Source organism: Leucopleurus acutus (assembly GCF_964270905.1).
Source record: "Leucopleurus acutus genome assembly, chromosome: 16".
Lineage (NCBI taxonomy): Eukaryota > Metazoa > Chordata > Mammalia > Artiodactyla > Delphinidae > Leucopleurus > Leucopleurus acutus.
In genome coordinates this window covers 47,584,383-47,597,215 of record NC_139158.1, presented here as the reverse complement: position 1 = coordinate 47,597,215, position 12,833 = coordinate 47,584,383, and the positions used below count along the sequence as shown (strand labels likewise).

Genomic DNA, 12,833 nt, shown 5'->3' with positions numbered 1-12,833 from the left:
ACTGGCATAAAGCTACAGTAAATCAAAACCCTGTAGTACTGGCATAAAGACAGACATATAGAGCAATGGAACAGTGTAGAGAGACCAGAAATAAACCATCATATATATGGTCAAGTGATTTTCAACAAGGATGCCAAGGCATCAGGTGCTTCTGAGAAAAGTACAATCTGCCCTTTAAATTCTGAATGTTTGTGTCTTTGTTCCAGTTACTATGGCTGTGTAACAAATTAACCGGAAACTTGGTGGCATAAAATGACCTTTTATTATGCTAAGGGTTCAGTGGGTCAGGAATTTGGTCAAGGTAGAGTGGGGATGGCTTTTCTCTGATCCATGATATGGGGGTCTTAGTTGGAATACTCAAAGGCTAGGGATGCAATAATCTGAATGCTGTTTCACTCACACGTCTGGCAGTTGATTCTAGCTGTTTGTTAAGACCTTAGCAGAGACTAATGGCCAGAACAGCAATATGTGTCCTCTCCTATTGTATGAGCTTCCTCACAGCATGGTAGCTGGGTTCCAGGAGTGAGCATCCTGAGAGAGAGGGAGCCAGGCAGAGCTATATCCTTTTTTATGACTTAGCCTTCAAAGTGATGTAGCAATACTTACAGCAAACTCTATTGTTTGAAGTAGCCACAAGCCCACCTGCATACAAGCAAATGGAAAGTAGACTCTACTTTTTGATGATGTTGATTAGGGGTCTGAAATAGCATGTGGACTGGAAATATTACTGTGGCCATTTTGGGGGGAAAATGCCATACTGCTCAACAAAAACCAGAAGGGTGTGGAGATATTCCACTTCCTCTTAGTTATTAATCTTCAAGTCTAACACCTATTCCATCTGTGTATTCTTCGAATATGAAAAAGTAAATAAAGTAATATAAAAAACCCATGATCCATCACCCAATCATTATCCATTGTCAATTTGCCCAATCTGCCTTCACTGATATCCACACTGATTTTCTCTGGCCATCCAGCTTATTTTGAAGTAAATCTTGGACAATATATATTTCATCTGTAAATATTTCAGTATGTGCCTCTAAAAGAAAGAACCTTTAAAAAACAAAATCATAATATCATTATTCACTGAAAACATTAATATAAATTTGTTAATATCATTAGTCAGTGTCTATATCTACCCAACTGCCTTATAAATGTTCTTTATTTTTCTTTTAACTTTTTCTTTTCTTTTTTTAACAGTTTGTTTGAATTGGGATCCAGATATGGCCAATACATTGCAACTGCGTGGGAAGTCTCAAGTCTTTTTTAATATCTAAGTTTCTTATCCATCTCTTTTCTCCTTGTAATTTTTTGTTGTTGAAAAAACCAGTCACTTCTCCTATAGAGTTATACTTAGCCTGGATTTTGTTGATCACAATACTGTATTTTCTACAGGCTGGCAGTCAGATTTAGAGGCTTGATCAAACTTAGGTGTAATGTGTTTGGCAAGACTGTCTCATAGGAAGTGTTATGTATTTCCATCAGGAGGTATATAGTTTCTTGTCTCTACTTTGTGATGTTAGCAGCCAGTAATGACCACTGCGTAGGTCCATTGACTTATTAGGGGTGGCAAAAAGATACCATTCTAATTCTGTCTTTCCTTCCTTATTTATTAGCTGGAATAATTTTATAAAGAAAAACTTTCTTTGGTCTCCTATATTCTGAGATATAGTTTGTGAAGAAAAGTCAATAAATGTTTGAACCTGTCTGTTTATCAGTTTTCAAAATAATGAGAGTTGGTTCTCTAACATCCTCCAAAGTGATTAAAGAGTGTTGTTCCGGGCTTCCCTGGTGGCGCAGTGGTTGAGAATCTGCCTGTCAATGCAGGGGACACGGGCTCGAGCCCTGGTCCAGGAGGATCCCACATGCCGTGGAGCAACTAGGCCCGTGAGCCACAACTACTGAGCCTGCGCGTCTGGAGCCTGTGCTCCGCAACAAGAGAGGCCGCGGTAGTGAGAGGCCCGCGCACCACAATGAAGTGTGGCCCCTGCTTGCCGCAAGTGGAGAAAGCCCTCGCACAGAAACGAAGACCCAACACAGGCAAAAATAAATATAAAAAAAAAAGTTAAAAAAAAGAGTGTTGTTTCTAAGTATCATTATGAACTAATGGATTTAAGTACATTTGAGGTAATTTCAGTCCATTGTGGTCATTATTCATCTTCGTGCTCAATTGTTCCATCTTTAGTAATTCGTGCTTGTTTGAGCTGCCGGACCAGGGATTGAACCCAGGCCACCGCAGTGAAAGTGCCAAGTCTTAATCACTGGACCACCAGGGAATTCTCAATCCTAGTATTTTCTTACAGTGTCCTTGCCATCAAGTAGGATAAGATGTTTCAACATCATCTTGTATATTTCTTGCCCCATACCCAGAATTTGACATTTTCCAAAGATTCTGCTTTCTTTTCAGTGGGAGAGGACTTCTGTTGTTAAGCACAATTCCTTTTGGGGGGGAGAGTTAATATCTAAATTTAACTTTTTATATATTTGTTATCAAATTAAGAGATGTATTAAAAATTAAAATTCCAATACTTCTGAGGGCTTAAAATATAAATATCAATGCCCTGCTCCTTTCTAGGCTACTCCTTATTTGTCTCCTCAAAGATAACCACTTTTAATTATTTTAGTTGTTTTCTTCTAATAATTACCACCATTAGGACTCCTGATAAGTTGCTACTACTTGCTGTTAATTTATGTATTTTGCACATTAGCTATAGATTTGCTAGATGATAGATGATGATTTAGGTCATCTACATCACTATTTTTTCTCCTTCCTCCTCTTCTCAATAGAGTCATAACACTATTTTTTGTCAGAACATAATTGTAATAGTCTGTTTTGGTGTTCCTAATATTTTCAAGTTGCTACTCATTTGTAGCTTTATTATTCCTATCACCATTTTTACAAGTTCATTCTACACTCTTATGCAAATCATGGGTAATATGCCTTTCTTTCTATGCTTCAAATTAAAAACAATTTTGTATTAGCCATTCAGCTTAATAGCTGATGGAATATTTGAAGAGCACAGGGTCATAGGCAGCGTCCTGAGGCAGATTACCAGAATTGCTTTCACCTTGGCATCAACCTATTAGTCTATACTTTACCATTATCAAAGCCCACGTTTCTACTTTTTCATCTAGCTCATGAGAACATGATGCAAGACTTTGTTAAATGTCTCCCTAAAGTCAAGATACAACAAGGTCTGATAATTCCATCAAAACAGAAAATGAATAATTTCTTAAACTTTTTATTAAAATTTCAAGGATAAAGAACAATCTTACTTTTTAAACTAGGGAATTGACTGCAGAGTTCAGTTCTTAAAAGCATAATAGCTCTAACATGTGGTTTATAATTTGCAATCTACTTAATCCATAAACTAAAAAAAAAAATCTAAGATTCTGCCAATTCCTCTTTAGTCTCAAAGCCTCCCTTTTCAGGAAAGTTGATCATGAAGGCTGTTATTACAAATGGAAAGTGGAATCCTGGTACTCCTCTAACCCTTGTAGTTATATTTTAAATGGCTAAATTGGCTCCTTGTAAAAATACCTTTAGCCAATATTATTGGCTAAATAATTTATTTTTCTTGCAACTCTTAGCAATTTTTTATTCTGCTCCATTTAGAATCTTGTTTATGTAGAAACTTTGATAATATACAAATATACTGACCTTTACATAAGAAAATGAAGATATGTTCTATTCAGTTGAGCTTGTATTATAAGATGCTTTCACCAACAGTGTATCATTTTGTGCAGAGCCTACCACACTTTTTGGCCTGATCCTCTTGGAGAAGATTGTGAGGTCGTGAAGTTGTGTAGTGGACTGTGTGGGAGTTAATTTCCATCCTGTGATTGGGATGGAGAGCTTTCTCTGTATAAAACTCATTCTATAAAGGGCTAAAACCATGATTTTCCCAGCCTCAAATAAATCAACTCAAAGAGAATGCTTCCTCTCTCTTTAGCAGAAAAATAACAATGGATGATCTTGAATTAATTCTCTGGAGGGCTTAACTTTTTTTTTTTTTTCCCCCACTACTTAAAGCATGGCAGGCAGGAAGACAAAAGATGTTATGGGCTGTCATGTAGTAAATATGTCAATTATAGTCAGGGCTGTCCTGTTTCTTTACACTTAGGCATTGTTACCTAACAGCTTTACAGTAGTCAGTTTTTGGTCTTTGGCTTTTTCTGAGATAAGGCTGAGGTGAAATGAAATGGATTATAGAATGATTAAATCTTTTTTAAAATTAATTTTATTTTTGGCTCTGTTGGGTCTTTGTTGCTGCACACGGGCTTTTCTCTAGTTGCGGCGAGCGGGGGCTACTTTTTGTTGCAGTGCGTGGGCTTCTCATTGCGGTGGCTTCTCTTGTTGCAGAGCACGGGCTCTAGGTGCGTGGGCTTCAGTAGTTGTGGCACACGGGCTCAGTAGTTGTGGCTCTCAGGCTCTAGAGTGCCTGTAGTTGTGGTGCATGGGCTTAGTTGCTCAGTAGTTGTGGTGCATGGGCTTAGTAGTTGTGGTGCATGGGCTCAGTAGTTGTGGTGCATGGGCTTAGTTGCTCTGCAGCATGTGGGATCTTCCCGGACCAGGGCTCGAACCCGTGTCCCCTGCATTGGCAGGCGGATTCTTAACCACTGTGCCACCAGGGAAGCCCTAGAATGATTAAATCTTAATCCAGAAAAAAAATGCTGTGGTTTGAAGAGAAGCTACACTATAGTGATGACATCAATGATACTTTCAGTGGTTTTAAAATGTCAAGCTCTGCAAATTAAATTTGTTTATAAGACCCTGAACTCAACCATTGTGCTGTGTTATAGTCACTGGGATTTGAGTGGAAAGAGTTAAGTGTACAGGATATTTTAGTATATTTCAAAGCAAATTACTCAGGTACCATAATAACAACATAAAAATTAAATGTTCCTCCTTTTTCTCTTTATATAAGGAATTATTAAAAGAGAAAAAAGATTAAGCATTTAATTATTATAATTGTTGTACGGGGCTTGAAACCGTCTGTAGTCATTACTTTTAGCTCAAATTGCATGCCAAACAGAAGTGTGAATCAACCCTGATGGAAAACTCAGATCCTTTTTGCACCCTTAATACAAAAAGATGATTAACGTCAAAAAGAAATGCTCTACACAGGTAATCCTAGAATTATCAAAGCGAGTATTTGATACTAAAAATGATTTTTTTCAGTAGTAGCACAGTGCTAATAATCATTACAGTGATTAAGTTAATTTTAAGGTGATACAATGTGAATGATCCATTTTTTTTAATTTTTAAATTTTATTTTATTTATTCTTTTATACTGCAGGTTCTTATTAGTTATCCATTTATGATCCATTTCTTGATTCTCAAAGCAAATGAGGTTTAAACCCTACCTTCTTATTTGGCAAATTAACAGACAAATTTTCTATTGAAACAGTTCATCAGTATCAAGAAAAGAATGAGTCTTTCTAATTCTGAATCTCTGCTTCCTTAAATGAGGATCAGAGAAATAAAAAATATATTATTTATCTACCTCCAGCTGGTATACTACAATATCTTATGACATCCTCTAAAATATGGCTTTTTTTTGTTTGTTCTTTCCTCAATTTTCACCATTTTCATGAAGACTACACCATTAGTGAATAGTTTTCATTATTTGGAAGGTACAGATTCTTTGCAAATCAATTCAATGGAGTCTGTTCACAATCTTATTTGTTTTTATTGCCCTTATCAGGATTTCTTTTAGTTTATTTGGATTTTTTGTGATGAACCATCCAAGGTGCATGAAAAGAAATAAGTATGCCTCTTTTCCTCCATCCAGCTTTCCTTTTATACATAGCCTGAAACTGCATTTCTTCCCCCACCCCCTCAATGCCTGCATGAATCTGAGTTCATATCTTTTTTGTTTTCTTTGTTAAATCAGGTCTCTACTAGCCCTCTGGCACTCCAGGCTTCTCCCATCTATAACATTTCAGTATTTCCGATTGTTCTTACCCTTTTCCCCCAGAGATAGGTGTCTTCATTCTCATTTTCTCTCTATCTTTATGTCTATCTCTCTCACCCTCTTTCATTATCATTCTCAGTATACATTTCAGCTTGTTCAGCCACATTTCTGTTGCTACATTGTCCTTGCAGTTCCCAGCAATATTTCCTACCAGTGCAGCTGGATTCCTGTATCAGGCTGGCACAAACAGCCTGAGAAGAAAGGTGGTCACCTGGCCAGTCCTGTTAAAGAGCTGTGATCAATATGGCACGTGGCCAGCCTTGTCGCAGCAACCAGCCATCAAACAAAGCATTGTTTGTACCATGGAATATCTTTAATTGTTCTTTGTATCAGGAGATAATTCAACTGCAAGAGGACTTTCTATCAGAAACAGATTTTCCTATAGTGATGACAGGGATGATAGTTAATTTCAGAATAGAATCCAGCTGTAGCACTGGAACAGGGTCCTGTAAGCTCCCTGCCCATCCAGATAACACTTTGGCTGGAAGATCACCGGGAGCTGAAGGGAGGAGGGGGAAGTCCAAGTGAAGAATACGGGTGTTCAGGTTGTCAGGAAGAGCATAAGAGGAGCTTGGGGCAGAGACTTTTTCCAACCACTGTTGTAGCATTTCAATAAACAGTGTAGCTGAATTTTGCATATCAGGTCAATGTCAGCCTTTCAGGTGATAAGTCTGTCCTCACCCACATTTTGTCTTCTTGTCCTCTTGAGACCAAACACACATAAATAGACAGGAGGTCTGGGGCCATGCGATAGAACAATTCTAACTAGAGTATGTGGAGTGAAACTCTGACTTCAGCTTTAAAATCCATATGTTTTATGTATCAATTATGTTAATTTGGAATTTTTTTTTCTGAAAGTAGTACTTTGACCCTTGCATCAAATATTTTATTCAAATATAGACAAATCCTTCATGTTGCCTGTATCCAATATTCTAGACTGGGAGCAAATGTCGCTTCTTCCTTGAAGCCTTCCCTACCTGCCTCAGGCAAAACCAGTCAGACCCTTTTCTGTGCACTTTATACACACCTTAATTCTAGTCCACCTAAATTATGCTGAAATTATTTGTTTATATTTTTGTTTATATTTATATAAATATATTTATATAAATATATTTATATATTTGTTTATATTTCAGATTGGCCCATAAGGACTTTGGCCTATTGATCTTTTTCTCCCCATCAACAGGATTATGTGTGGTACATAGTAAGTGTCCAAGAAACAACTGTTGACTTAATTAATTAATTAATATACCCACTAACAGAAAAAGCACATATTCACTAGTTTAGAAAGGAATTAGGTGACATTATTTGTTGTGGTGGTCATGATGGTAACATTTGGTCTGTTTTGGAACTTTATATTTTTGATTAACCAAATATGGGATATATTCACAGGGAAAGATATCTGTGATATATTATTAAGTGAGTAAAGAGCAGAATAAGAAACAGCAATTAAAGTATGTCTCATTTTTGTAAAAAATTTTCTACATAATTATAGGAAAAATTCTGAAGAATAATAGTAAGAGTAATAATTGCATTTATATCTTTTATGATGAATGATTATAAAGTTCCAGGTATGGAATTAAGTGGCTTCACACATTATTTTAATCCTCACAACTCCATTAATTCATTCATCATGAATTAATTCAGCATTCAACTAATATTTTTTGTCCCAGGCACTGCACTAAATTTTTAGAGATATAGCAGTGAACCAGATAGACATAGAACCTGGTGTTTTATCATTATCCTAACTCTACAGGTGAAAGTTAGAGAGGTTATCCCACCCATTAGAGTTCCTCTCGTCCAATTTCTGGTTCAAATAAATATGCAGACTCACAAGACTCCCACAGGCTACACATGCCATCAGTTTCTTCAGGTAGATGTAGCACAGGAATCGCAGTTTGCCAGCAGGGCAGCATCAGGCCTCCCTTCCGTGGGAGTCCTTGCAGCAGGTCACATAGTCCTCCAGCAGCCCTCATCTTTGGTCCCTCAGCTGACTCAGACACAAGGGGATGAGATCCCCTGTTGCACATTGGGTGGTGCAACAGGCAACCTGACATAAAAGCCTCATATTCCCCCTGTAACAACTCCATAGGCATCATGTCCAGGATCCCGGTAAGAATCATCACCACCATCAGGTATTTATAGTTCATGACAGTTTCTCCCAGTCCAAAGGTAGTTTACCAAGTAGAGGTCATTTCAACAATAAGCAATACTATCTAGAAACATAGTTAACATTTCACTCCTATCATATTACCAGGGAAACAGAAGTAGAGAGTGAACCAAAGGTCAAATTCTCATGCAGAAGAAGGGGAAAGGGTTTTGTTAAGTAGTTATCCAATAAACAAGTGGTAGAGTGCATTTGAACTTAGATCTACCTGACTCCAAAGCTTAGCTTCTACACTTTACTGGATGGAAACAAAAATGATCTATGGGAAAAGATTTTAGACAACTTTTAGTGTCTTCCTCATAATTTCTGAATTCACCGGTTTTTCTTGTAATCAGCATAAATTTCTTTTGTGATCAGAAAGAAATGTTTTCATTAAGACCAGCAAAGGGCTTCCCTGGTGGTGCAGTGGTTGAGAATCTGCCTGCTAATGCAGGGGACACGGGTTCGAGCCCTGGTCTGGGAAGATCCCACATGCTGCGGAGCAACTAGGCCCGTGAGCCACAACTACTGAGCCTGCGCATCTGGAGCTTGTGCTCCGCAACAAGAGAGGCCACGATAGTGAGAGGCCCGCGCACTGCGATGAAGAGTGGCCCCCGCTTGCCACAACTAGAGAAAGCCCTTGCACTGAAACGAAGACCCAACACAGCAAAAATAAATAAATAAATTACTAAAACTCCTACCCCCAACATCTAAAAAAAGAAAAGCGCGACCAGCAACATGAAAACATACTTTTGCTATAGCATTAAGTGAAAGCAGCCAGAAACAAAATGATACATCATAATCATAATACATGTGATTATGATGATATTTTTAAAAGAAAGATGCACAGAGGAAGAAGCCAAACAGAAATACAAAGCAGTCCTAACAGTAGTTGAGTCAGGATGGTTGGCTTGTGAAGGGTTTTTTTTTTTCCTGTTTTCCAGATTTTCTATGAAATGCTTATGTTATTCTTGGAATAAAATGACATACACGTATTAAAATAGAAAAGGAAATATATATAGCTTATAAAATATTTGAAGTGTAAAAACCAGGCATCCTAAGGTAGGAGATTTAGTTCCATATTTCTTTGCATAGGTGAATATATTTTATATAAAATTTAACTATGTTAGGGGTTCAGAGTTCTCACATTATTTCGAAACACACACATGGACAGGGATGGTGGGAAGGTGGATTAGAGAGCAGCTCTGCTCCATTCCTGAAAGTCACTCAAGAGCTAGAAGATTTTGCCCCGGGCTCCTGCTCGTTCTTGCCCTGACGGGAACATTACACTTAGCGCATTACAGTAACTTTCCTAGGCCTGGGCTCATGCAGTAGAGGCTCAACTCCTCTCACATGTTATTTGCCTATAATTATTTCAGGACATAGCTATTTAAAGTTTAATTTTCTTTCAAAACTCACGTTTTGGGCTTTATATGATCCTTCTTTAGCCAAGGACTCGTATAATTGGATAGCTGCTGTTATGTTTTGCATGCCAAAATTTCCAAATAGCAAAGCATCAGCCATTTTCTCCATAGCTTTCAAGTTTCCCATGTCAGACGCTTTAGCAAAGAGTTTGTAGGCTCTGTTTGAAGAATACGAAGTTAGAAGTGTGATTATCAAAAATGAAAATTGCTGCTCCCTCCTTCATACTGCTTCTCTCTAACAAGTAGGACCTGGTTGATGTTGCTACTAACAATACAGTTTGGCTAAAGTCCATTACATTTCTAGACCAGTAGATTTTTTTCAGCCCTAGGCCAGTCTAAGATTATAATTTCAAATATATCTGACAAATAATGAAGCTGCTGAAAAGTAGAAATATTGAGGCTATATCATGCTTCAAGCTTATAGACCAAGAAAAGTGAAAAATTGGGGCACTTGTCTTAAAATAGTGAACTCTCCCATGGCAACTCCCATTAATTATGAGTATTTGATTTATAAAATGAACTCTGAAATACATAACAATATAATCAAAATCAATTAAAAATAATCAAAACTGGAATGTCATCTTGGAAGTTACTATCATGAGAACAGTTCCTTTATATTCCAAAATAAATTTCTAAAACAGAACATATTATTCAGCACAGCAAAGACAGACTGTGTGGGAAAACAATAACCAAACAAAACCTTAATGGTTTTTAGGGCTCTAGAGTCTGAATGCCTGGGTTCAAATCCTGGCTCTACCACTAATTTAGTTTGAGAGCTTTGGGCAAGTTACTTAACTTCTCTGTGCCTCTCTCATCTATGGAATGGGGATAATAAAAGCCCTTACTTCATAGGGTTGCTGAGAAGATTCAATGAGATAATCCATGTGAAGTGCCTGGCATACTGCCTGATACAGAGTAAGCACTCAATAAATTCAGCTATTATTATTATTAGGACTATTGCATAGATTCTAAAGTTTTATAGCATGGTACTTTTTCTCCTATAATTAGTGGGTAAATCACGTAAAGTTTAATGATTACCAATATAGATGCCAGAGGATTGCCTCACAGCGCATTTTATGAGTTCTAGTCAGAAGTCACCTGGACCTGATCTGTGTAGCAAGTAATGATGGAGAGACTTGCAAGGTCAAAACTTGTGTTGGAGATAGAGAGTGCTTTGGGGATTTATTTTTACTCTTTTAACTTCCTTTTTGGTAGCAGTAAGATCAGTCAAGCCTGTGACCTTGACTCAAATACCGGAACAAACACACAAATCTACCACAGCTACCAATTCAGAAGGATCAGGAGACTCAGCTTTATGTACCCCTACCCATGCTGTTGCTAGAATAAGCTGCTCTTGGTCAAAAGCTGGAGCAGAACAGAATGGGCCACAAAGGCCAGGATGAGTGACATCCAGGTACGCATTAGGGTCCTGGATGGCAAACAGAGAGTAGACCCCAGTGGGACAAAAAGAAGCCAGGAGGTCAAGCAAGAAATTAGCCATGGTCAAAGCAAGCAGAGGTTCTGGGGACCAGAAGGCAAATAATAAAATAGAAGGTCTCAAAGGTCAATGAATTCAAACGTCTGGCATCAGGGGATGGGCATGGCAACAGGATACAGACTCCTGGGAGCTCTTCTGTTGCATGGCTTGCTGCTGCAACCACATAGTCTGCTGGGACTAGAAGGGCACCGACATGGTCCAGGGCAGAGAAACCTGAGATGGGCTACAGGGGCCAGCAATATATCCAGTCACTGGTCCCAGGGGGCAGCAAAAGTTTGCAAAACCAACCCCTCTATGTGTCTTTGATTCTGAGGGAGGGGTGGGTACTTAGGTCCCCTGTCAGGAAAGTCCAAGGTGATATATGGAATACCAGAAGCAGGACCAAGGGCAGGAGAAAGGTGTTGGTAAAGTTTGTGGGATTAAGATCTGGACTGCAATCCCCAAGAGTGAAAAAGTAGGAGAAATTGGGCTGCAGGGGCAGATCTCCAAAAGAAAGTTCAGTTAGGTATCCAGATTATCTGTAAAGGATCTGGCATTGGACGCTCAGTTGGGTGCTGGGGAAGGAGGAGGCTAAATGCATCTCTAGGACACATCAGAAACTTGGTGTGGGGCAGCAGCTTATCTTCACAGCTTCTTCACTGATGGGGAGTAATTCTTAATGACAGTTAACCTGGGATGTCATAGAGGTTTCTTGACTCCTTCCGACAAGTTTGTGTTTCCCTGACATATGCTTGCTTAACATCTGTACTTCCAACAGCACTGACTTGTTCAACAATTTTCCTTTCCTATATATGAAGAGACTGAATAAATGAAATAGACCAAGATGTGGGTGTGGATGAGCCAAAAATTCTACTAGCCCCTCTAACTGATGTTACCCTCATCTGAGAAGCGGTGAAGCAAGGAGGGGGTAGGGTAGAAGATGAATAGGAGAGATATGATTCCTCTTTGGTCTGACCAGAATCTTAAAGATGGCTGTATTAGATGTAACTGGCTTCAGTGGAGAGCAGACCATCCTGAAAACTGAAGGAATTTCACCCATCTTGCCCACAAACTCCTAGGGTCTTTTGTTATGAACATATTTGGTTTCAGGTCTCCACTGCTACACATGCTGAAGGGTCAGGAGACTCAGATTCATGTACCCTCTCATGTAACTATGCTGCTACAGAAATAAGCTGTTCTTCTCGGATTCTTGGGCAAGGACTGGAGCAGGATAGACTGGGAAAGAATAACCTGAGATTGAATGACACCAGGTAGGCATGAAGGTTCCTGCACTACTGGATGGTCCTGCACTGAAGGTCTGGGTTTTCTCCCCATCCTTGAAGCCAGAAAGGAAGGCACGCATCAAGGTTAAGCAGAACCTTCTAAGAGTGGTTTTGTCCCATCAGGCTGAATCTAGGCTTTCCTTGGACTTGATGGAGCCCCTCATCTTGGGTTCACAGGCTATAGGCAGAGCTAGTCTGAAATCTCAGGGAACAGCCCTTCCCATTGTTCTCTCATCTAGCCTGGCCAGCTTGAGAAATCCTATCCTTACTCATATACTCATTGGCACCTGAGTGAGCTGACTTCCCCATCAGGCTGGATTGTAGTTTGGGGTCTGATTTAACTCCATCCTCATCATGAGAGCCCCCAGGAATGCTCAGCATGAGGCTTGAGTTTTGCTAAGAATGGTTTCCCTTGCTCTTATAAAGAGCTTCTAATTTAACTTTCCCTAGAGAGAGGACCAAATCCCTTACTTCCTTCTTCTTGTCACTTTGGAAAAATCAGAATCTTTTTGACCTTCCATTTCCTCC

The 12,833-nt window shown here is 38.9% G+C and overlaps 1 protein-coding gene across 1 annotated transcript in view; it reads right to left on the bottom strand.

Annotated features, from left to right (window-relative positions):
* SEL1L2 (SEL1L2 adaptor subunit of SYVN1 ubiquitin ligase) overlaps positions 1-12,833 on the bottom strand; it is a gene marked incomplete at both ends in the record, with an annotated part of 111,175 nt that overhangs the window by 44,131 nt on the left and 54,211 nt on the right. Inside the window, one exon of the mRNA XM_082856803.1 lies at positions 9,541-9,703. Coding sequence (XP_082712929.1) covers positions 9,541-9,703 — 163 coding nt within the window. The remainder of the gene's footprint in view (positions 1-9,540; positions 9,704-12,833) is intronic.